Consider the following 26,410-nt stretch of genomic DNA (forward strand, 5'->3'; position numbering starts at 1 on the left):
ATAGTGTCCTATAAAAATATTGCTTTACTACATAAATAACTAGGTCTATCTGATAGCTTACCTACCGTGTCTTTAAACTCAGGCAAGCTGTTGTTCCAGCGCAACAGTACAGTCTTGCCTGGGAAATACCTTACCATATTAGGCAATCAGGCCCCAATAGAGAAGAAAAAGCAAAACAGACCTAGGATTTTACCTAAAAGGAGAAAGGCCAAGCCACTGCCCATCGGTGGAGAGTGAACAACAGACAGCGGTGCTTCATGGGATTGAGTAAAAGATTAAAAGATACTGCTTGAGAGAAAGATCCAGCAAATAGCCAGGAGCGGCTGTGAAAGGTTAGAGAAATAGTGCAAATTCATCCTGAGAGGTGAGGGGAGAAAACCAGAAAGGACCTGTCTAAACAGAGCTGCTGCAAAATCCGCAGAAGAGAAGCAAGACAGGACGGTACTTAAAGTTGAACCCTGCAAGCTGGCTTGACCCACAGAGAAATTTTAGGATATGATTTGCTTGGAAGCTCATGGGATTCTGAGTGAAATTTTGAAACATTCAGTCCTGTTCTTCTCTATACATTCCCCCCCCCCCCTCTAACTCAGCAATTCCTAAAACCTTCCTCGAAATATCTCAGAAAGCCAGGCATGGTAGCACTTCTGTAATCCTAGTATTCAGGAAGGAGGGTGGACAGCATGGGCTCTAGGTATTCCTGTTAGAGTTACAGAGGAATCTAACTGGGTTTTATGTCTCACATTTTTTTTCTCTAAAGGAAAAATTAGTAGATAACTAAAATACACAATTTTAAAGGTTGATGAAAGTCCCAAAAGCCATGTTTATGACTGACTTAGGAATTTAGGAATCACCATTAGTAACTTACATGTAGCAGCTTCAGTTTTCTTATGTAAGCGGAGCAGTGTGTACTATAATTAGCTTTAATTTACAAATGAGGACACTGAAGCAACGAGAAGTGTCTTATACAAAATAGTTGGGAGTTTAAGCCGGGATTTAAATGCAGGGAACTTAGTTCCTGGGTCTGGACTCTCTTCTCTGGCCCACTGTGTGTCACCGCAGTCTGAGATGCATGGTAAATAGCAGACACACACATACAATGGCAGGTGGTGGGACAGTGGGAGCTGGGAATGGAATGCTGCCATCTCTGCCTCACTTCATCTCTGGGCCTCTGTGTGACTTTTATTTGTTTTTAACCATGTAGCCAGTGTCTCTGTGTGTGACAGAGAAAAGTCGTGGGTCTTTATGTGCCACAGTGCAGGGATGGGGGTCAGAGGACAACTTTTTGAGAGTGGTTCTCTTCTTTCACTGTGGATTCTGGAGACATGGGTCATCAGGCTCAAATCAACTAAACCAAACTTTAGAATTCAATAGCATCTAGAAATAAATATTTCTCAAAAAAAAAAAACCTTCATAACTGAAATGGAAGAGCTAGTAAATAAAACTTTAATAAAGCTGAGAAGATAAGACAGTGCAAAGGGAACTAACTAAGAGGTGAGTCAACTCAAGAATGAGCATGGCTTAATCTGCAGCCTCCTGTGGTTCCTCAAGAACAGACTCAGTGCTCTGGACATGGTCTATATTTCAAAGGGTGTCAGGAGTCTCTGGGATACTCAGCTCTCTCATACCACTCTGATAAAAAAGGACAAGCACATTTTATGGTTAATATCATTATACAAGTAAAAAACATGGCCAAGAACAAATCTAAAACAACTTATTGTACTGCTGTTTTTAATTTGGAAAAGAGCAAAATCACTCATATTCTTAAAGTCCAGAGGCAAGGCTGTTCTCCCATAATAGCTGTCAGTCTTCTTGCTTTGAATTTTGGAGTGCTCTAGGGTTTCATCCTTCTCTGGAGTTATTTTCTTGGTAACTACATCCAATCCCATGGTTTTAGAGATGATCTGTTTGTTTCCTGACATCCAAGTTTAGAAATCCCGCCTGGACCTTTAACTTTGAACTCTAGATGTACATACTCATGCTCTCTTAACATTTCCATGTAAAACTATGTCAGTTGAACCCAGAAAGCTCACATGTCTAAACCTGGCAGCAGAGGCCTGCTCTTCTTCTGCCAGACTTGTTCTTGCTTTAGCATTCTCCATCACAGCTATGAGGCTCTACTCTTAGCAATGATTTAGCCCTGGTGTCCGCCTTCACGTCTTTCTTCATACTCTATGCAGTATGAGTACAGTTAATACAGTAAATCTAGGTGGTTCTAATTTCAAAATGCATCCTGAATGTGACTCCTCAGACTCTGCCTGCTCTCAGCTTGGTCCTAAAGCTTCCTTCACTTTCCCTGTATTATGGAACCAGACTCCTAACTGATGTAGCCCCTCAGAGTACGTTCTTCAGTACGGCAGCAGAATCTATAAAACATATGTACACACATCACTCAGGTGTGGAAAAAAACCTGCAACAGAGACCCACATCTGCAAATCAAGCCTGAAGCTGTTACAGTGACATCGACCATTCTGTCTGCCCTTTTGTTCATTCTGCCAAGGCCACACTTGTGTTTTCAGCCTGTCCTCAAACACGCAAGGCACACCTGCCTCAGGGTCTTTGTGGCTGCAGTTCTTTCTGCTTTCGCCCTACCCTCCTATATCCAATATAGGTTCTCACGTCCCATCCCTTATGCCCAAATCCTGTTTTGTCAACACAGTCTAGCTTGACTGCCCTATTTATACCGTGAAGCTCCGGTCAACACAACACTTTTCCTCTCTATTCTGTCTTTTCCATAGCACTTAGCACCTATTTAAGTATGTATTCATTGCAGGTCTCTCTTATTGGAAAGTAAATTCTACAAGAACAGCGCTTTTTCTCATTGTATCCTCAGAGTCTAGAAAAATGCTTGACCACAAATGGTGCATAAGAGCATTAGAGAGAGAACAGGAGGATCCCAACCAAAGGGAAACACTCAGAGTACCAAGTGGACTTAGTGGTCAGCGTTAGAGACATTTCTGGGGCTTTGATTTCTTTTTCCTTTTTTTTTTTTTTTTGTTTTTTTATGAGACAGGGTTTCTCTGTGTAGCCCTGGCTGGCCTCGAACTCAGAGATCCGCCTGCCTCTGCCTCCTGAGAGCTGGGATTAAAGGCGTGCACCACCACGCCCGACTTTGATTTCTTGTTAACGTTCAGAACTAAGCCTTGCCAGCAAAGTTAAGTTGAACTCTTGTTCACTTTGTTGGAAAGCACGTATATTAGATTGTTTACCTCTTTTAGAGCACTCTGCCAACAGACCTCTCCACCAGCAGGCTAACAGTTATCTAGAACAGGTCGATACCTCAAATTCACAAAGTAAGGATGCTTTAAAGATTGGCTGTTGGTTCAATCTCTTAGTTCTGTTCGGGATTAAGATAGCTCCACTGCCCACGTAGAGGGCAACCTTTCAGTGAATTTGTTCAGACTGACTATCACCTGATTCTCCTAAAAAGTCTTTAGGGAATTACAGGTGGGGGTGGACTTTCCTAACCAAAGAATGTTAATTCTACTTCCTGACCGAGATAGACACTGACCTATGTGAAGGGATTCTTACCCACTGAACAGCCTTCAAGTTCTGAAAGATCCTTCACTCAAGGAGGTCAAAGCTACTAACAAGTCAATTCAAACATGGAACCTGCTAGGTAGAAAATCCCAATGGCAGGGGTATGGCAAAGAATGTAAGCCATATTTACTGGTCTGTGTTACTACTGTCTCTAAAAAGGTTCCCTGATGCAAGCCACAGGATCACCTAGAGGTTTCATGCCTCCAAGTAACTAGCATCTTTAGGCCTTAGTTTTTCCTTCCTTTCCTTTATTATATATTTTCTTTATTTACATTTCAAATGTTATTCCCTTTCCTAGTTTCCCTCCGAAAATCCCCTATCCTCTCCCCCTTCCCCTTGCTCCTCAACCCACCCACTCCTGCTTTCTGGCCCTGTCATTCTCCTATACTGGGGCATAGAGCCTTCACAGGACCAAGGGCCTCTCCTCCCATTGATGACTGACTAGGCCATCCTCAGCTACATATGCAGCTAGAGTCATGAGTCTCTCCGTGTTTTCTTTGATTGTTGGTTTAGTCCCCAGGAGCTCTGGGGTTACTGGTTAGTTCATATTGTTGTTCCTTCTAGGGGGCTGCAAACCCCATCAGCTCCTTGGGTACTTTCTCTAGCTCCTTCATTGAGGACTCTGTGCTCTGTCTAATGGATGACTGTGAGCATCCACTTCTGTATTAGTCAGGCACTGGCAGAGCCTCTCAGGAGACAGCTGTATCAGTCTCCTTTCAGCAAGTTCTTGTTGGCATCTGCAATAGTGTCTAGGTTCGGTGGTTGTTTATGGGATGGATCCCCAGGTGGGGCAGTCTCTGGATGGTCATGCCTTTAGTCTCTGCTCAGAACTTTGTCGCTGTAGCTCTTTCCATGGGTATTTTGTTTCCCCTTCTAAGAAGGATCAAAGTATCCACACTTTGGTCTTCCTTCTTCTTAAGTTTCATGTGTTTTGCAAATTGTATCTTTGGTATTCTGAGTTTCTGGGCTAATATCCACTTATGAGTGAGTGCATATCATGTGTGTTCTTTTGTGATTGGGTTACCTCGCTCAGGATGATATCCTCCAGATCCATCCATTTGTCTAAGAACTTCATTAATTCATTGTTTTTAATAGCTGAGTAGTACTCCATTGTGTAAATGTACCACATTTTCTGTATCCATTCCTCTGTTGAGGGACATCTGGGTTCTTTCCAGCTTCTGGCTATTATAAATAAGGCTACTATAAACATAGTAAAGCATGTGATCTTATTACAAGTTGGAGCATCTTCTGGGTATATGCCCAGGAGTGATATTGCTGAATCTTCTAGTAGAACTATGTCCAATTTTCTGAGGAATCACCAAACTGATTTCCAGACTTGCAATCTGATTACCGGCTTGCAATCCCACCAGCAATGGAGGAGTGTTCCTCTATCTAACCATCCAGTGAAAAGAAGACAGCATTTTCAACAAATGTTGCTGGCTCAACCGGTGGTTAGCATGTAGAAGAATCCAAACTGATCCATTCTTATCTCCTTGTATAAAGCTCAAGTCTAAGTGGATCAAGGAACACCACATAAAACCAGAGACACTGAAACTTATAGAGGAGAAAGTGAGAAAGAGCCTCGAAGATATGGGCACAGGGGAAAAATTCCTGAATAGAACACCAATGGCTTGTGCTGTAAGATCAAGAATTGACAAATGGGACCTCATAAAATTGCAAAGCTTCTGTAAGGCAAAGGACACTGTCAATAGGACAAAACAGCAACGAACAGATTGGGAAAAGATCTTTACCAATCCTAAATCAGATAGGGAGCTAATAACCAACATATATAAAGAACTCAAGAAGTTGGACTTCAGAAAACCAAATAACCCCATTAGAAATGGGGTATAGAGCTAAGCAAAGAATTTTTAACTGAGGAATACTAAATGGTTGAGAAGCACCTAAAAAAATGTTCAACATCCTTAATCATCAGGGAAATGCAAATCAAAACAACCCTGAGATTCTAATCAGAATGGCTAAGATCAAAAACTCAGGTGACAGCAGATTCTGGCAAGGATGTGGAGGCCTTAGTTTTTTTTAACTATGAGAGTAGGTTCTTGAACCAAGTTACTGCTGAATTATCTTGTAACTCATGACACAAAAAGTTACAAGGGAAATGTCTTTACTATACTGAATAAGCTTCTTCAACAATTCCTTTAGAACAAAAGCAATCTGTCTTTGGTTCTGCTGCTTTTTAGGGCATCGCTCTGCTTGCTCACTAAAGTCTTTTCTGCTGACTACTTGTGCCCTCTAGTGATAAAGTCAATTATACAACAGGATTGGGCTGGGAAACAGACTGCCTGCCCCACAAGAGCAGATGGGGAAAAACAAGCAAACTTCATGTCAAGCAAAAGACAGGCCAGAGATGAAGGCAGGAACAGATGGAAAGGATCCAAGCACTGTGCCTCTGGCTGCTCTGTCCAGAGCGGATACTCTAGGGTGACCTCACCACAGTAGCCACCCACACTCTGGCCTGCCCCCACCACAACAGCCGTTCAGACCTTTGTTGCAGTTTAGCTTTGCTTAGGTTTAGCTACTTATAGTCAGACGGTCTTGAAAATATTAAGTGGAAATTCCAGACTAGTCAACTCACACATTTTAAAACTTGTGTGTTAAAATCTCACACGATCCTGCTCTGTCCTGCCTGGAACACAAATTATTTCTTTGTCCAGGATCTGCCATGTTCCCCCTAGTCATTTCAGAGCCTTCTTAGCAATCAGCTCAACTTCAAAGACATCAAGATTCCAGTACCTGCGCTCCAGTCACCCTTATTTTACTAAGTGATATCCTGCAATATAAGAGTAATGATGTTCATTTTATTTAGTATACAGCTACAAATACTCCATTTTATTGCTGCTTACCTTGACCAACTTGCAGGCTAAAATCAGAGGTTCACAAGAGAAAGCATAGCACAGACCGTACAGCTCTACTTTCAATTTTAGGCAGCCCTTGGGGGTTTAGGTGTCCATTCCCCATGGATAGAGAAGGACTGCTCTATAGAGAGCATCACGCACACTCTGGAATACAGGCATTCATATTAACATTTTAATCCAGGGGTTTCTGACTTAGTAAGACAAGGTATCTAAAGATTTCCAGAGACGACCTGTTACCTAATGCAGCTATGAAACTGAACTGTTTAAACAAGGGGGAACTAAGATTTCAGGTTACACAGTCTGTGCCAGTTTCTCTAGCTGGTGGATTGACCAGTGGGGTTGGTTGTGACCATTTATTTACTTATTAAGCAAGGTCTGTAGACTTCTTATTGTGTTCTTTACAGACACAAGAACAATAACATGTGACTGTCTTCTTCATCATCTACTCTGTGCATGAGAAAACATCTGCACTGTCCTTGGCTATGAATCTCATGTAAATAAATCTTGGTTACAATTTCATCAGTACTTAAAGAGAGGATGGATTTTAGTGACATCAGCAGAGCTCAGGTCACACAGATGGCCTTCTTAGCCATACAGTGCTACTGGCAGGTGGCCAGACACTAAGGGATCTTCCTAAATATTTAAAAAGAGAGGAAAGAATCATATAGACTGGGAATCATCTTGCTCTAATCCCAAGTGGAGACATATGGTAGAGATAATAACTACTGAAGTTACTTTCTTAAAATTAAATATCGCTGAATGTGTCCATATAAAATTAGGATGAAAAAAATCAGAAAAATGGTCTTTTGCATCAAAGAATTGACTGAAAATGGACAACAGAAAACTTTATGAGGTGATGAAGGTTACATATCCTGTCAGGTGGTAGTTACCCTGGCAGGTACAGGTCAAGATTCCTTAAATGGTGCATTTTTCATTTACATATTTTATTAGCTATAAATGACATTTCAGTTGACAAACAGATGTCAGAGTCTTGGGGCGGGGGTCAACTTTAAAAACAGTAAGTATTGCCAATAGAGAAGGAGAGAAGAGCAATAGTAGATACAGTTTCACTGAACCAAAGCCAAGGAGGGAAGAACTGCCCTGGCTTTTCAGTAATATCCACACTGATTAGCAACAGGACGACCTCAACAGCAAGTCCCCCTTTTTGACTAGCACAGTGGATGCTGTGAAGCCCAGTCAACTTTACTGCTTAATGGAGGGACAATATGTTATAGGAAAGAGAGAGAGAGTGGTCCTAAGGGTCATTAGATACTACTAACTATCTTTAGGTAGGATCGTAACAATTTATTCTGGGTCATTACTAAGTATTTCTTCTGTGAGCCCATATGGAAAATGCTGACTAGAATTAGCAAAGAGTGAGCTAGGAAGGAGAATGGATACCAAGTAATGGAATATGCAAACACAAGGCTATTTTTAAAAGGCAGCCTCACCTAGGCTGACTCAGCAGGAGCCTTTCCTTTGCAGAACTCCAGGTAGAGCAGGGAAATGGCGCCTCGTGGCAGGTGCTTGGGCCAACCCTAGTGTCAGTGGTTTGACTATGCTTGGCCCAGGGAGTGGCAGTATTAGGAGGTGTGGCCTTGTTGGAGGAAGTGCATCACTGTGGGGGTGGGCTTTGAGACCTCCTTGTAGCTGCCTGGAGGCAGTCTGCTCTTGGCTTCCTTCAGATGAAGATGTAGAACTCTCAGCTCCTCCAGCACCATGTCTGCCTGCACACTGCCATACTTCTTGCCATGATGCAAATGGACTGAATCTCAGATCCTGTAAGTCAGCCCCAATGAAATATTGTCCTTTATAAAGGTTGCCTTGGGCATGGTGTCTCTTCCAGCAGTATAAACCCTCACTAAGACACCTAGATATCCAGCTAGAGGTATTGTTTGCTTAGATTAACACTGGAGTCTACCTGATATATGGGAAACACTACTAGATCCACAAATGATTGGATAAATGGGATATTCTTTACCTGACAAATAACTTTTGTGTCAAGCCTTAGTAGTCCATGCTTTTCTACACAGACCAGAAAGTCTTCTCCATGGATTTAATTCAACAGTCTTAAAATGAAATGCTCTAAGAGGAAATTCCCTAAAAGAAATTCTCTAAGCACTGTATCAAGATCACTTTAATTCTTCTTACTTCACGTACCCTAGGCTAAGGTTTTCCAGTGCCAAGAAGTTTACTACAGACAGAGATTTTTTTTTTTTTTTTTTTTTTTTTTTTTTACTGGCAAAAGATGTTCTATGACAACAAAATCTGCCTTGTAATTCCTAGGATCTAAATGGCCTGTACTAACTCTATGGGGATTCTGGGCCTTTCCAGTGCTTTGTAATCTATTACTCAGATTTTGGTTTAAGCACAATTTCCCAAAGGAACCTTTCTGCCTCTTTTAAAAGCCTTTCCAAATCCCTTAAAGAAGAAAGTTGCTGGCATACATGCACAGTCTCTCACACACACATACACACACACGATTTTTCTGTGTTATTTGGAAACAACATAATTCATCTTTGTAACATAGCCTCAACATCAATCAAGGAAGACAATTCTTACCTATATTATTATTAATTAGCCTTCCCCCTCCCATTTGAGACAAGGTCTCTCTCTACGTAGCCTGTTCTGACCTTAAATTTGCCATATAGGAGCTAGTGAATGGCTTAACTGGTAAAGCAGATCTGAGTTCAGATTCCTAGTGTCTACAAAGGTCAGACAGCACTGCATACCTATAATCTCTGCACTTGGGGGGGGGGAATTCAGGAGGATTCATAAAATTTGTTAACCAGCCTGTCTAAAGTAATGAATGAGCTCCAGGTTCAGTGAGAAATCCTTTTGCAAACATTAAAGCCTGTGCACACATATGCAAATGTATCCACACCTATCCCCAACATACGAACACACACACCCCCCAAAAGTAAAAACCTTGTGCTCTTCCTACCACAGACTCATAAAGGATTATAAGCACATGCCACCACACAACTACTGTTTGGGGTTCTAACTATTTAGATAGAACAATGAGGATTTACTACTTATGTCTATATTGGTAAAATGAGCTAGCTGATTTCTGTAACAATCATGAGGTATATTCTGAGTGTAAGTACTGCACAGCGCTAGCAGGCTATGATTTTCCATGCTTTGAAAAGCGAAGGACATGGGTTTGTATAAATGTTTACCAAAACCAAATTCCCTCTTTCCTGTAAGTAATAGCTCAGTGTTTCAGGGGTATGAAAGTCGCTCAGATGGGTAATGCTGGGTATAGGACTTTCACTGTAGAGGGACACAGGTGCCTGGCTTCAAAAGGGCAAGTTACAAAAGAGGTGAGGTGCTTGCCCTCACTCAAAGATAAAGATAAATAACTTTTAAACAGCCTCAAATTTTATGTTCTCTATATTTATTTCTTCTCCGTTAGAGGAGAACCATTAGAAATTGTATTACTTTGTTCTTTTCTTCCAACAGTTTCTGAGTACTTTATCCAAAGTAATAGTCGAGAGACACAACAAGCAGAGCCTGTATCAGCGTTGGTGACTGGCAGCTAGCACAGCCTAATACTAGAAAGCTGTTCAAGATGTGAGCAGTGCTCCAGGACAGGAAAAAGTAGCACTAGTGAGCGGCCTGCCTCACTTCACAGAGGAATGTTCATCTTCACCCTCAACACACATGTGCCCAGAGCGGCTCATCTCCTAAAACTGTATGCCACAAAGCAAGACAGCCCTGAAGGGACTGTGTGTCACTGGTCGGTCAGTCACTTACCAATGCTTCTTTGACCTCTTCAGAGACATCTGTTTCATCTTCCTGAAATGGAAAGATGAGGAAAGCCATAGGGACCATAGTCACAGACCTCTCTGAAAACAGCAAGCTCAGCTCCTACAAATTACACTTGGCCTTTCAATTGTGGGCAATGAGACTGAAAGCCAAGTGATGCCACCAGTGCCACTTTCAACACGTGCCACAGGCAGGGGGCTTAGAAGCATCACTGTGGTAAAATATGTTGAATCAAATACAGCAAGGAAAAGGTATTTTTCAAAAAGCAAGACTTCATTTCACTCTGTCAAAAGTTATTAGCCTACGGTCTGCAGATGCAGCTTCTTGGTAGAGTGTTTGTTTGTCCGAGGTCAATCCCCACTGGCAAATCCAAAACACTATGAATTAGTCCTAAGATAAGGAAATGCCTTTTCACTAAAGATAGTCTGTAATGGATAACTACTATTAAATTTCTTGACACACTGAATGGTTTACCTAACTTTCAAACTGGTCATTAGGAACAGGGGCCCCTGGGTTAGGATGCTGGCCATTTGGCTTAAAAATGCTAGTAGCAGGCTTGAATGAGAAGGTTAGAAGCAGCTATGGTGGGAATGCATTAAAGTACAGTGTGTGTTTGTAGTTAGTAAGTGGTGACCTGTTTTCTACAATTTGATCCTTTTCCCGCCATAGAGGTCATCCTGAGTCAGATAAATTTGTGTCAACTTAACAGATTTTAAGCCCTTTGAAATGTTTTTAAACTGTTTTGTTTTTCCCCCCCAAACTCCAAAAAGATGCATTCCCTTTACACATCTGAGTGTTTTGTCAGCATGCAAGTGTGTGTACCATGTGTGTGCCTGTTGGATCCCTGGAACTGGGGTTACTGATGGCTGTGAGTCACCATGTGGGTACTGAGAATTGAACCTGGTTCTTCTGGAAGAGCAACAAGGACTCTAAACCACTGAGCCGTCTCTCCAGTCCCATCCTTCAAAATCTTATTACCCTAAAATAGAATTTTAGCTTATAGGTAGTCTTAAGATACTGTTGACTCCATGACTCTCAGGGACCATTAGAGAGGACTGCTAAAGCTTGCCAAATATATCCGCTTGTTCACACGATAGCTGCAAATCTCCAGCTTTCACAATCGTTTATCAGTTACAGGGCCTATATTGTGCTCAGGACTGCTCTAGGCACTTAGCAGAAATACACGGAATAAGTCCCATACTACAAGAGTCTTTTCTTAGTAAAAGTTCTCTGCCATCTCTATGAGAGTCATGGGATCTCATGGTGCTCTTTCTTTTGATCTCTACAGAAAAGGCTGGCAGCCACAGGTGATATGGTGTGCCCCATAGACTACTTACGTCATTTGTCCAGAAGTTAATGCCCGTGCCTCTTCGCCTATCTTTAGCTCTTCTCCTCTCCCGGACAGACAGCCTGTTAGAGGACTGATCATCCAGATCAGCTTCTTCTTTCTCTGCCCAAAGATAACACACAATGTGGATCTTAAAAGCCTGTGCATGCACCCTGGGGAGTGACTTCTGAAGCTGTACATACCACTGGTGTCCATTTCCTTTGCCGCTGTGGCGTGTGTGGTAGTCTCTGAATTCTCAGAATCAGGGACTGAAGCTCTACTTGTGCGCAGTAGATGAGAACCAGTGTATAGTGAGGGTCTTGATGCAGAAGGAGAAACTGGTGTCGTGGGTTTGTCTGGTTGAGTTGGATACCTTAGGCGATGATAGATAGGCTGGAAATAATTCACAGGATGAGATGTTAGGGGTCAAATTCAAAGGATAAAGACACTAGGGATCCTCACAATGGGTCTTTGCAATATTCAGGAGACTTAACTGCTGATGGTCAGTCGGTGCCTTTCAGCTGCATCAGAGTTAGTAAGTGGTCAGAAACCAGCAGCTTCTGCGCTCCTACTCTGAGCATTCCATCATGACCGCAGCAGCTGAGACACTGTTGCTAAAATGACTAAAGTGCTCAGTGTTAATAAAAATTCTTTTGATCTTGAAAATGGGAAGAACAGTGGTGTTTTTAAGATGGAGTGCTCAAAGGCAGGGGACACAGGAAATAAAAAGCTCAGGAGTGTGAGGGAGGGAACAAGAGTTGTGGAGGCCTGAGGACAGAGAGCAAACGTCTGGATGACATGGGCGTGCCATAAGACTTGCTGAAAAGCTCATTTCCTCTCATGTTCTAGACACCAAACCAAGGCCTGACACACACTAGGGAAGGCTATACCACCAAACCACTTTCCTGAAACTAAAAAATGTCTGGTTTCTTCTTGTTTTTTGTTTTTGTTTTTTTGTTTTTTTGGTTTTTTTTTTTGAGTAAATCATAGTTAACTGGAGAGTCTTCTAGGCTCGCAATGTGGAGGTTATGAACCTTTAAATCTATAAACTATAAAGACAGAAACAACCAAGTAAAAAAGGTTTGGAATGAGGTAGAACTTGGCTTAAAGTCTATCCTCTGCAGGCAGTAACTGTGTGAACTTGAAAAAGTTAACTTCTCTGGCTTCAGCCTCCTCATCTGTAAAATAGGGATAAGCCATCCTCAGCCAGGATGGTGAGAGCTGAATTAGAAAGTGTGTGTTAGGTACCTGAACCCCATCTGGGAACCAGTACTCGGTAAACATTAACTTAACAAACGAGATGCATGGTAATATTAGTTCACCAAACTTAGCACTCAGAGCGCCATCAAGTGAGACACCTCGTTGTTGCCACTACACTACCTGTCACTCTTAGGCCTACATTGGGACACTAGTGAGAGAGAAGGAGCGGTGATGACAGTGATGGGGACAACGGTTACCATGGAGACCAGGAACATGTTTGCCCTAATTATACCCTTGGCCCTCTCTGCGAATGTCACCTCCACTAGACACATGTCCACACAGATGGTGACTCCCAGGAGTTTAGGAAACAACACATTAATGTTGACCAAGCTGTATGGCCAGACTGCCTATATTCAAATCCTTTCTGGCTGACTACTCCACGTGTCGAGTGTAAGGTAAGTTACTCAGCCCGTGGGACTCAATTATCTCATTTATGAAATAGGAATGCTAATATCAATCTCAGACGGGTCTCCTGAGGATTATGCTAATTAATATATTTCAAATGCCTTAAACAGTGTCTGGCATAAAAACACTTATCTCTTAGTATGTTATTATTATACTACATTCTCTCTTTAAAGAATAGTAAGACATTCACTCAAAAGCATTAGTTAACTCTGAGGAGAAAACTGATCAGTTAAAGAACTAAAATCCTTTCGTTTTTTTGTTTTTTGTTTTCTTTTTCAGCCAGACAGGTCTGCACCAAAGACTGCTACAAACACACAGTGTCTTCCAGGAATTGTTCACTTCAAGGCAGAATAGCATTTAAGTCACCACTTTATGAAGGTTCACTAAATTATCGTGCTTGTGGGCAGAGCATGCTAGCAAAAAGAGCTCACCTCTTCCTCCAGACTTCTGCCCTCACCAGCTCCCTTTGTTGGGGCTGCTGATGGCTCCTGCTTCTTGGTGCTTCCTTCAAGGCCACCAGGATCTTCAAGCTTCTCACCAGGCTGCTCCTGAGCTTGTCTCTCCGCCCTCGAACGGCTGAAAGTCTTTTCTGCTTCTTGGAGGTCTGTTAGGGTAACACCCTGGGAAAATATCAAGTGGTAAAGACAGTTTCACATTAACACACAGAATTCTCGAGCAGAGAAACTGCCCCTAAAAAAACCCAAATAAATCTCCCAACAGGCCATTTCTAGCAACACATGCCTAAAATAATCACCGAGGTGCACAGAGAACGCAGACCTAAATCTGTGTACACTCTGAACTAAAACTTTAGCTTTCCTAACTTGATCTTCCAAAAATAGGTCAGCAGTGACAGCCACTGTTACAGATGTACTTGGTCCACACCAAACTGTGCTCAGTTGTCTGAGTGCACTTCATCCTCTCCCAAGATCAAATGGTTATTATCCTCTTATTCTCTGAGCAGTAAATACTGGGAAAACCAAACTTTTAAAACTTGGTTCAAGAAGGTGAAAATTCATAGCTAGGTTAAAACAACCAAACTTTCTGAAATGCTATATTGGCTTTTTTTTTTCTCTATTGTCATTTCCTGAGTAACTCTAGGAAACACACAGAGATGTGCCAACAACTACTGTTCCCCCTGAGATCACTGGAGCAGTATGACAGAGGCAAAGCCAAATGGTAGACCTGGGCAGGACGGCCCTAAGGAGAGAGTGAGATTATTCCCGTAGAGTGTGTATGTTTTCAGAGCTTTGGAGGAGACCATGTCCCAAAGCTGGAAGGCAGGCACTAATTACTAAACCCATAGCATCCTTTTTATTTTAAAAAATTATATGTATATGTATGCTCTTATGTATGTATACAAGTATACCGCTTGCAGAGGATGCCGGATCCCCTGAAGCTGGAGTAAGGGATGACAATGTGGGGTTCTCTGCAAGACCAGAAAGCACCCTCCACTGCAGGACTCCCTCTCTAGTCTCATCGTTGCCTTTAAAAAAAAATAGCTAATTCATAATTTTATTCACTCTTTTAAATAACTGATATCTTTAAGCACTTAAACTTACAGAGGCAAGTCAAGAAATTCTTTTCAAGAAACTTTCTTCAAAGATTTATTTTCAGTTATGGGTATGTGTGTGAGGCTGGCAGAGTTGATGTACCCTATGTGCATGCTGGAGCCTACAGAAGAGGCCGGAGAGGGTGTTGGATCCTCTGGAACTTGAGTTACAGGTGGTTGTAAGCCACTGTGTAGACACTGGAAACTGAGCCTGGGCCTTCGGTAAGTAAGGGCAGTAAGCACTCTTAGCTGCTGGCCTCGCTCACCTTTTCAAGAAACGTTTCATCCACCAGAAATTACATGAAAAAAGTAGATGATCGTAAGATGTTATGTACACATGAAGATAGAAACCCTGGGACCTGAGAGAACAGCACAGGGATAAATGAACCTGAGGACCAGAGTCTGGAACCACAGAACCCAGGTAAACACACCCATGGCGGGATGGGAAGCACAGACTGCTGGGAAGCAAGTTCGCCTGCTATGATCAGCGGTGAGCAAGAGACCCTGCCTCAGTTCCAGAAGGCAATGACTAAAACATGAAGTTGCCCTCTGACCTTAGCTTGTGCTTCCTTGGACGGGTGTGAGGGGCAAAAGGTATTGTGGTTAAAGGAGCCTGTCCAAAGCCTCAGATACAGGAGGTTGGAATGATGCCGGTGTCCATCAGCAGCTTAGCAAAGCTGAGGAAGTGGGAGGAGACTGAGGGCAGTGAGACCCAGAGAAGAAGGCAGAGCCTGGGCCATCTGCCACAGTACAGAACTGGAGGTTTTCTTTCTGGGTAATTTTTCTCCTGTGGACTCCATGTCCCTTTGAGAACCTAAAAAAATGTTTTCAGAGGTCAGAGGTCATACACACCTTCTGAGGAGTCTCAAGATCCTCCCTGTTCTGATGTGGACCTTGGCTCTCTCTCCTGAGTCCTTTTCTACAACATTTCTTTCTTTCTCTCTTTCTCTCTTTCCTCCCCCCTCCCTTCATATGTAGCCCAGGCTGACCTCTACACTGTGTAGCTGAGCCTGGCCTTCAACTCCTGCTCTCACTGCCTCCACCTCCCAAATGCTGAGATTGCAAGCATTGCCCACCAGGCCTGCTTTCATTACAAGACACTTGTGCATCTTTAGCTCTTCCACTTTTAACTATAAGTCATTCTCCAGATACCTTTTTCCGCCTCTTCATAAATAAATTTAAAACCATATAAGAATATTCTATATTCCTAGACTATTATTTCTCACTCATCGATATATTCAATTATCTATATGCATACATATTCTGATTATTTATCTACTGTACACTAAAGGAGAAGATGATAATAGAGATATAGTCAGTAGGCTATTTAAATGGTCCAGTGTGTAGAGGCACATGCTGCCATGCCTGAGGGCCTGAGTTTGACACATGGGATCCACATGGTAGAAGGAGGGAACTGATTCCCACAAGTTATCCTCTGGACTCCATGTGTGATTCCCCATAAAAAAAATTAAAATGTAAAAAAAAAATTACAGTCAGTCTTCTACTTCATATTTAATAGAGTGGCTATTATATTAAAAATCCTCCAAACTATAATACAAATGTTGAGAAAGATCTAGAGAAATGTGGATGTTTGTGGATGGCGACAGGAGTGGAAAGCAGGGCAGCTATTATGAGAATAGTACATCCTCAGTATTAAGAACAGGATTATCATACAAGCCAGCACACACATATATATTTGTATATCCACAAAGGACTGGAAGCAGAGTCTGGAGGCTTGTGGACAGCTTTTGCACGGTGGCTTATTGTGGGATCTATATGTCCACTAACAGGTGGATGATAAATTGTGGCATATACATACAGACTTAAGAAGTGAACTGATTCCACATGAACAACAGGAATTAACCTAGCACTATGTCACATGGAATGAGTCAGACATGTGAGACACATGCTGTGTGATTTCATTTATATGATTCATAAAGCAGTCAAACTCAGAGAGAGAGAAAAGGGAATACTGCTTGCTTTGCATAGAGTGATTGCTTGATGGATACAGAGTTTCAGTTTGGAAAGATGAAGAACATTCTGGAGCTGAACAGTGCTGATGGGAATTACTCAATGACGCCGCTAAACATAAACTTAAAAACGTAGAGCTGGCCAAGTTTTCTCGTGTGCATTGACTAGAATGAGAGAGAAACAACGAACAGTCATGGCTGCATGGAGAACAGATGCCATGGGAAGAAGAGACACACAGACCCATTCTGGGAGGTCAGGAAAGACAGACACAATCTTTCTGCTATATTGTATGATGCCCCCTTCCCAGTCATTAGCGCTCTCTCCTTCTACACCATCTGAATAAAGAAATAAAGACCACGCCTTTCTGCCACACAGGTCTCCATTCATCTCCAATGCTGCTGCTGTCTTCTGGCGTTCTCTTCATTCTGCTTCCTTGCTCTCTCGGCTTCCTCCACTGCCCTTCTTGAGGCTTCCCTCCACACTCAAGGCCAGTGCTGCCTGAGGTCCTGCCCTCGCCACGCTCCTCAGCTGGGATGTCTCTGAACAGCTTCCTAACTAGTCTTCTGGTTTCCTGGCTTGGCAAACATCTTCTACCTACACCAATCTCTGCAAATAGTGTGAGCTACATCACATTCTTCCTTAAGTCACTTTCATGGCTCCTGTAAAAGACCTTTTTTCTAACTGAAATATAAACTCTCTTTTTACTGTATGTGAGCTGATGCTCTGATCAGGATGCTCTGAGCTTTTCCACCGTCACTGCTCTCGACTCTCAGGACATTTTCATCATCCCCCCAAAAACCACAGCCAGTAGAGTCTCTTTCCATTCCTCTTCCTTGAACCCTAAGCATGTCTGTCCCTCCCTTCCTCCATTCGTCCTTCCATCCCTCAGTCCTCCCTCTCCCTCCTTCCCTCTTTCCCTCTCTTCCTCTCCCTGGCTATGCCATTTTGGATACACCGCACAATGGACTCCTCACAAATGGGCTCTTTGTTTTATTTGAAATGTTTTCTCAAAGTTCATCCATGCTGTAACACCACTTTAATTTTGTTTATTCATGTGTATGTCTGTGTGTGGATTTATGCATGTGTATGCGAATGCCCAGAGGAGGGCAGACATCCTCGGTGCACCCTCAGCATTAAGGATCCCTGATCTGGAGATACAGGCTGCTGTGAGCTTCCTGATATGAGTGCTGGGAGCCGAACTCTGGTCCTTCACAAGAGCAGCAGGTGCTAACTGCCAAGAATGATTTCCAGCTCCTGTAACATTCCATTTTAATTCCAAATAATAGTGCCCTGTATGGGCTAGGGATTACAATACTGAGCTGGTTGTACATTTTGGCTATTTTGAATAATGTAATGCTGTTATATAATTCTCTATACAGTTCTTATGTGAAAGTATGTTTCCATGTACTTATCTAAGAGTAGTTTGTGTGTGTTGGGTTGGATGGAAAGCCTATGTTTAACTTTTGAACTGCTACCAGTTAGAGGCTGTCCCGTGTGGAGGGCTACAAGGCTTCTTAAAAGTTCTTAAGCGGGGCTGGTGAGATGGCTCAGTGGGTAAGAGCACCCGACTGCTCTTCCGAAGGTCCAGAGTTCAAATCCCAGCAACCACATGGTGGCTCACAACCATCCGTAACGAGATCTGGCGCCCTCTTCTGGAGTGTCTGAAAACAGCTACAGTGTACTTACATGTAATAAATAAATAAATCTTTAAAAAAAAAAAAAAAAAAGTTCTTAAGCAAAGGTGGAATGAGCCTGGAGGAATGGAGGGGGGCATGAGTAGAGACGGCCATACACGATTTGATTGCACACAGTATACCCTTAGACGTGGTGACAACTGTGATGAATAAAAGCATCCATTTTAGTATGCTTGCTACACACTTCCACTGGGGAGGAGAAAGGCAAAAGAACACTGGGAGTAGGGGGCAGGGGGTAGGAGGTGGGGGGCATGCTCACTTGAGTAGACCTTCGTGTCTGCCGAGCTTGTCTGGAGCGCGCTTTCCGTAATGACTCTGCCTCCTCATCCCGTACAGGAGTCAGATAAGACCTAAGAAGAGAGGAATGAGAAAGTGCTCTGCATCCTGAAGGGATTCCCGAATGCTGAAAATAAAGGTCAGTAGAGGTCAAAATGGCCAGAAAGCTATGTACAGTCACTGAATGCTGTTACAGCACTCCAAACATTTGTAAATGTGATGTGCCACCACCCGCCATCTGTAAAAGGAGAACTGAATTTTGCTTCTTCCCTCTCCCTTCCTATTTCTCTCTTTTCTCTCGATACCTTTGTGACAGGGACCTGTGGGACACGCTGACAAGGGGCAGTGACGGTAAGCCTCCATGCTTTGACCCTGCTCTCAGCTTCCCCGCTACAGGGGACTTACTGTTTAGCAAGCTTCTTTACACACCACTCATCAAATTAACCTAAAATTTCCAATCTTATAGGAATCTGGCTAAGGTTGGTGTGTACTGATGCATGTGTCTACATGTGGAGACTGAAGGTGGATATCAAGTGTCTTTATTGTTCTCCTGTGTGTGCGTGTGCATTCACACATTCATGTGTATGAATGCAGGAGTACAGATATCACTGTGCACACATAGCACAGCATATGTGTCGAGGTTAGAGACAACCTGAGCACCATTTCTTATCTTTACCTCATTTTAGACTGGCTAGCCTTCCTACTGCATAAGACAGGCTAGCTGGCCCAGGGGCTTCTCCTGTTTCCACCTCCCATCCCCGTAGGGCCATCTGGGTTACAAATAAGCATCCAGCTTTTACGTAGGTTCTGAGTGCAGGTACGCACACTGTGTGGCAAACACTCCTACTCACTGAGGCATTTCCCTAGCCCTCATATGTTGTTTGTTTGAAATAGAGTCTCTCACTGAAACTGGAGCTCAGTGATTGGCTAGACTGGCTGGCCAGTACAACCCAGCAAACCCCCCCCACCCTGCGTCCCCAGTGAACGTGCTGGGGGCCTGAACTCAAGTCCTCGTGCTTGTGTGGCAACACCACATCAATTTTTATTTAAACTATCTAGGTTCAAACAGAAGGCCCCAGGTTCTGTGTTTTAATTTTGTGTTTTTGCTTTTGTGCCTGTGTGGGCATGCTAGTCAAGTCCTGTGTCACTGAGCCACACACTTAGCTTGAGATACAAATGTGTAGATACGTGTGCACTCCCAGTGCTGTATGGAAGCCAGAAGTTAATGTCACATGGCTCCTTTACTCTCCACCTTATTTTGGAACAGAGTTCTGAGCTGAACCTGGCACTCGTGGGTTCAGCTAGACTAGGTAGCTAGCAAGCCCCAGGGATCTGCTCATCCTCGTATGCCAGGACACGCTGGACTACAGCTGTGCTGCTAACCCACATGGCAGCATTTGACCAGCTCAGCCATACCTCAGACCTAATATATATGTATGTAGTGCAATATTGTATGTAATACAATATGTATCACAATATATATAACTTAAGATTTCTACACTCATAGTCATAAAAGGATGTGGTTTCTGATTTTTCTCTTCTAATTGCCAGCTTTGTGAGCTAAGGTTTCATATGTTCTTTGCTGGTCTACTTTCTGTAATAATGTATGTATCATTTGGGCTACACAACTTTTAAAATTCAGTAATAAAATTTACCTGAGTGTACTCGGGAGGGAAGTCTTAAGTAAAATATTCAAATTCAGTAATAGTTAGCTTATTTATATTTTCTGTTTTGCAAATAAATATTTTTTCAGGGATTTTTTTCTTTTTTTTCTTTGGTGGTTTAGAACTTTTCATAAAATCCTTGTAATAAAGTCTAACTTCTATAGCAGTAGTTTTCTTTCTTTCAATCATTCATTCATTCATTAGTTTTTGTTTTGAGACAGGGTTTCTTTGTGTAGCACTGGTTGTCCTGGAAGAAGCTCTGTAGACCAGACTGGCCTCAAATTTATAGATATCCACCTGCCTCTGCCTCCTGAATATAGGGATTAAAGGTGTATGCCACTACTGCCCGCTTAGCAGTTATTTTTAGTAAACCAATGCCTAAAGGACTTAAAATTTTGATCTAGTTCTAAGATTCAGGGTAGAGATGATAAAATTATCCCTGCCTTGCAGATGAGACAACCAAGGCCCAAGGGAACATAAAAATAGCCAAGATCACAAGGTTATTCACCAAAAGACATTACCATGATGCTCTCCTGCGTCCAGAACTTTCCTTACTTTATTCCACAATGAAGCATTTGCTTCTTTGACAAAGCATCATGACAGTTCAGCTACATGCAAAGCTCTTAGCAGCAGGACTGAGTAGCTGAGCCACCTTTACGGCTTCCTCTGGCATCCTCTGCATCTCACTCCAGTCTGAGTTACTCACTCAACAGTCTGATGGTACAGGATGGCTTTCACATTTGCACAAGTGGCCATCGACACCTTATAAGGCTGCTGTGAAAGAACCATAAAAATCAAGTAGTATGAGGGACTAAACTCTCCTCTGGAGAACACGGACTCTACAGTCAGATGCAGAATGGCATGGGAGGCTAGGGAGGTTAACATTGTACAACAGGAGAAAAAAAGACTGCTAAGTTCTTCTGCCTCTTAGTCACAAAATAAAGAAGATGGCAAAGTGTTTTTCAAGATGTCAGTCAGCTTTAACCATAATGAATCCATATTTATGTTGATTGTGGAAACAAGGCCACTTATCTTCTTGCTAAAAGCCTATTCATTGGTCTGGCCAAACAGGCCATCTTTAAATAGTCCAGGGGGCTTGGTTGCAGGAACCCTGCCCCCCAGTACCGAAAGCCATGCATGCTCAAGTCTCATATAGAATCACATAGTAGAATCATTGGCAGACATGTTCTGCATCCTCTTTAAAGATCCCTTAAGTCATCTCTAGCTTACTTCAATACAATGTAAATGCTGTGAAACTAAGGAACAACAAGAGAAAGCTGCCTGTACACGTTAAGAACAAGTATAGTTTTTCTCCTGTACATTTTCAGCTCAGTTGTTTGAATCCACATTCAGAACTTGTATGACTGCACTAAGCTTCCCATGTTTCTATGGGTTTCTATGGGCCTTTAGTTCCTTAAATGGAACTTTGTATAATAATGGAAGTGTCCAATAGTCAGTCTTATATAGAAGCCAGCAGCCACATTTTAAATGTGGTCAGTACAACAGAGGACATTCTTTTTAACTTTATTTGTCATTAAATTTAAACAGCAATACAAAAACACAGACTGTGATGCTGGGAAGCACAGCTCTGGAGTGCTGTAATAGTCTGAAGAGACGCATTCTCAGCTCTCTCCTTAAATGTGTAAAACACACTGAACAGAATTCATGAAGACAGAGTGTTTGAGAGCAACTGACTGCATTTTCTTCTCCACGTTTTCATTTTTCTTCTGTGCTTCCCATAGGCAATATTACTATAACCTTATGCTTTTATATGCAGTAATCTTAAATTTTATGAGCTAGTACTAGGGCTCCCATCTTCAGGGTATTTATGGTACAGCAAACAGGAAGATGTTCACAGACCACAGCACCTCAGAGCCCTTTTTTCTAATTCCAGTATTTATACTCTCTGCATCCATATGCCTTTACCCATACCACCCTGCTCTCCCTTCGCCCCCCGACGCAGAGGACTACCAGAAAACAGTTACCTTCTTGCGCAGGCCTGCATAGCAGAATGAAGGTCAAGACATGCACGGAGAAGAACAGCAAGAAAGGTAAGTGGCTGCTGGGAAACGCTGCAGTCTCAGCACCCGTCTCCCTTGGAAACTAGAGTAAGCCTGCACTGCCACTGCTACCCAGCAAGCCAGAGGCAGAGCTTCTGTAATTTGCTAAGAAGCTGTTCCTAGGAAGGGGAAAAGGAAGGGGAGGAGGGCAGAATCCCGGGGCTCAGCAAGCCAGTGCCACTAATAGTTCCCAAAATACCATTCCATTAGCTGCATATTTTATATACTGTACCAAGTCAGTCAATACTGCTTGTCATCTGACAGAGGGAGAGGGAGAGTTCTTCCTTATGTGAGAGAAGACAGAGCGCAGCACTCCTGCTCTGGCTATTTCATCTGCCCTTGGGCTACCCTAGCTGTGGCATCCACCCAAGTAAGCTGTAAATACTGCCTCACTGGAGGCTGGGCCCAGCCAGCTGCTGACACCAAGAGAGGACAAGAGACAGATAAAGAAGAACACATGACGGGAACATAAAGGCAAATTTCATCTCTCTATAAAGGGTTAAGCTGGAGAGAGGAAAGCTGTAAGCACTGCTCAGGCTGAGAAGCTGCCTAAGGGGCAGGGAGACTTCCACATCTAAGTTTGCTTTCTGCTATTATGACAAAACACTGACCAAAAGCAACCTCGGGGAGGAAAGGGTTTATTTAGTGTACAGGTTACAGTCTACCATCTGGGGAAGCCAAGGCTGGAACTCAAGGCAGAAGCCTGGAAGCAGGAACTAAAGCCAAGGCCACAGAGGAATGGCACTTGCTGGCTTGTTCCTAGGCAGCATACCTTTCTTATATAACACAGGGTCACCTGCCCAGGGGTGGCACTGTCTTCTGTGCGCTAGGCCCTCCTCAATCATTAGCAATCAGAAGAATTCCCCACAGATACATCCCTAAGCCTTTCTGATGTGAGCAATTCTTAAGTTGAAGTTCTTTTCCCCAGATACGTCTAGGTCTGTGTCAGACTGACAACTAACCCACCAGCCCACTAGGATATGCAATATATTAAGGTCTGGTCTGATTTCAGTTTAGTGTGACTGAGTTCAAAGGTTATGTGCCATGCGCACGCTAATCAGCACTGACATCAGAGCTGAAGTTCCAGCGAGGAACCCACACTACCACCTCAATAACCAAACACACACACACACACACACACACACACACACAGAGAGACAGAGACAGAGACAGAGACAGAGACAGGTAGAGAGAGGACACAAGCAGGGGGTAGGGTGGCATTTCCGAATCTTCTAGACTAGTGCTATCAGGGACAATTTTGCATGTCCCTTTCATAGGGAAGGCAGAGTTATCTGGCCCTAAATGTCAGTGGTGTGAAGTCTTCAGCCTGAGTACTACACTTTCCTGGAGAAAAGGACCAGACAGTAAATCTTTGAGTTATGTGTCCCCTACAGGGCTCACACAGTCACTGATAAGCATTGAGGCAGGGGCTATGCACCCGGTGCTGCCATGCTGGGCTGCAGACAGTGAGTAGACACAGTGGTGCCCGTATGGCCTACAAAGCCTGGCTTCTCACAGAGAAACTCGTCAGATACCTTACTCTAGCCTCCATGTTCTACAGCACAAAGCTCTGGCTCAGAGGACTCTTTTTTTGCTGCACAGCTAATGTGGTTGTCGTTTGTGACCTGCCTCCAATCAGCAGAGTATACTCTTGAGTTCTCACCCTTCTGAACATTTGCTCAAGAAAAATCATGCCAGTGTTCAGAGCCAAAGCCACTTTCACAAATGACAGCGCTTTGCTCATGTAGGTCACTTTACAATTAGTTCACTGGTCACAGCAGGTGTTACCGATGCCAACAAGGCCAGTGCATGTTGCTCTACTGCGTGCCCACAGCCTACACCATCGAGACCTGACCAACTGTCTCCAACATATCACCTAATGCAGAATAGAGCAGGGCACCATCACTGTCTTGCTGTTTAAAATAAGAAAGCCAACATATACACAGAGAAATAACTCAAATCTTAATAAGAAGGATAACAAACAGATGATGGACTATCTATATGATAAAAATCATAAACATCACAAGAGAAGCTAGAAGTATATTAAACAACAGAAAACACCTGAACTTAAAAAAAAGATATATAACAACAAAACAATGTCATCAAATCAGCAAAATATATTCTGAAAATTAAAGAAACAGAAAACCAGAAAAGCCCATAAACAAAAGAGAAAATGTTCTACTAGCAGCAAGGAAATCAGAGTTTAAACCAAGGAAAAGCTACTTTTATCGTTCTTTGATAGGCAAAAAAGGAAAAGCAAAATAATGTTTCAAACGTAACCCAGATGTAAACAGAAAGAAATATGCACTTACTCATTAGACTCAGATTTCACACTGGAAAGTCCCAGGATATAAACCCTGGCATATTTATATGCAGAAACATGAACAAGAGCACACACAGCAGTGGTGTCATTAGTACTCTGTGTGTGTGTGTGTGTGTGTGTGTGTGTGTGTGTGAGTGAGAGTGAGAGAGAGACACAGACAGAGACAGAGAGACACAGGCACACAGAGAGCGTATCCGTGTCCAACAGCAGAGAAAACATTCTATCTGTCCAATGCTAATCTCTACAGTCCTAAGAATGTGGTGTTTTTCTTTGTCATCACAGCATTGACAGATAGCATCCTGCCTACTCTATCAGTTACTCCAAACAATTAGTGAACTGAATTAAGGTTATGCATGAAAAATGGAACTGGGTTATGACCCCCAGTTCTGTGCCTTATTACGCTAAAGTCCTATTCATTTGGTATCCTACTCCTTCTTAGTTTAGCTGGCACTGCGTTGGTTCATTCATTCTCCTTTTCATTCATTCTGGTCGTTTTCCCATCTTACTTTTGTTTTATCTACCCCGGATACTATAGATAAAGATGATGAAGCCTTGATCTTGAGCAGAATCTTCTCAGAAGATGTACACACTGATAATCAATATTCAAGACCAAAGATTCCAAAAATTCTTCTGGAGAGAAAACCTGATATTCTTTGAGGGGCTAAGGAATGAAACGCCACAGGAGAGTTAAGGCATTAAGAGGCTTCCCGGGGAGCTGGGTGGGGGGCACACTTCATGGAGCACAGTCTCAGGTCTGAGTAGGAGCCAGTGACCTGGTGATAACAGCAGAGCATAGCCTTGGGGGGAGGGGAAGAAAGGGGATATGAGAGCCACAGGTTCAATGGCAGGGCCTGAGTTAACAGAACACTACAGAAGAAGAACGGAAAATGGAAAGAGTTTTGGTTTTAGATGTACATGGATCAAACTCAGGGCCCTGTACATGCCAAGCAGGTACTCTCCATTAGGCTGCATCCCCAGATAGAACCCGGGGGCATGGGTGAGCCAGTCCTGAAGACAAGAGCAAGGGAGAGCTGGCTGTGTCACTTGTCTGCCACGAGGTAGTGTGGGTTGGGGGGTGACACTGTCCCCTCCTCACCCTTCACCACCTGTGGCAGTTGGGAGAGCTGGCCCTGGGGTCATGAGAGCTAGTGAGCTGGCCCTGCCTCTCATCTGTGGTGAGGTGGCATGGGTGCACAGGGACTTCTGCCATCCTCCCTCAATACCTGCAGTAGTCAATAGAGTTAGCCATGATAGCAGGAGAGCTAGCCTGGTCCCCTCAGTGGCTGCGGCACTGGGGAAAGCAGACGCCTACGCAATACAGTGGAGCTGGCCCTGATGGTGAATGCCAAGAGTGAGCCAGCCCTGGGGGTTTGTGAGCACTAGAGCTGGCCCCACCCCTCACCGAATGCAGCACTTGGGAAATTGGGCACCTTGACTGAAAGCACAATGGAGCTGGCTCTTGATGTATGCATGGGTCAGTAATGTTCTTGAGATAACCTGGGTTTCCCTTATGCAGCACCTTTGATTAGCCTGAGGATTCAATATTGATGGTGTCTGAGAAGCCAGAAACCTTGGACCATTTGCAAGTAAAGATGTGTGGCCAGGGGGATATACTATAGGACACACTGTGACATACTCTAGCTTCCATGATGAGATATTTTTCTATGCTTTGTGTGTGTGTGTGTGTGTATGTGTGTGTGTGT

At 43.2% G+C, this 26,410-nt stretch overlaps 1 protein-coding gene and 1 long non-coding RNA gene across 7 annotated transcripts in view; one reads left to right on the top strand and one right to left on the bottom strand.

Moving 5' to 3' along the window:
* The window catches only part of Ppp1r12b (protein phosphatase 1 regulatory subunit 12B), a 202,899-nt gene that overhangs the window by 70,261 nt on the left and 106,228 nt on the right, over positions 1 to 26,410 (bottom strand). For 5 of the 6 annotated variants that reach the window (XM_021161359.2, XM_029477941.1, XM_029477954.1 and 2 more), the window contains 5 exons: positions 18,644 to 18,734; positions 13,602 to 13,790; positions 11,709 to 11,898; positions 11,516 to 11,628; positions 10,167 to 10,208 (listed from right to left, as the gene is read on the bottom strand). In XM_021161359.2, the coding sequence (XP_021017018.1) occupies positions 10,167 to 10,208; positions 11,516 to 11,628; positions 11,709 to 11,898; positions 13,602 to 13,790; positions 18,644 to 18,734 (625 nt within the window). Of the gene's footprint in view, positions 1 to 10,166; positions 10,209 to 11,515; positions 11,629 to 11,708; positions 11,899 to 13,601; positions 13,791 to 18,643; positions 18,735 to 26,410 lie in introns of those variants that run through there. The other variant, XM_029477947.1, reaches the window with a different exon arrangement.
* On the top strand, positions 8,073 to 22,368 carry LOC110293526. The gene is made up of 6 exons (XR_002377806.1): positions 8,073 to 8,191; positions 9,873 to 10,429; positions 11,467 to 11,700; positions 13,450 to 15,140; positions 18,721 to 18,799; positions 22,219 to 22,368. It is a non-coding gene; the product is annotated as an uncharacterized LOC110293526 (long non-coding RNA).

The sequence above is a fragment of the Mus caroli genome, chromosome 1, assembly GCF_900094665.2.
Source record: "Mus caroli chromosome 1, CAROLI_EIJ_v1.1, whole genome shotgun sequence".
Lineage (NCBI taxonomy): Eukaryota > Metazoa > Chordata > Mammalia > Rodentia > Muridae > Mus > Mus caroli.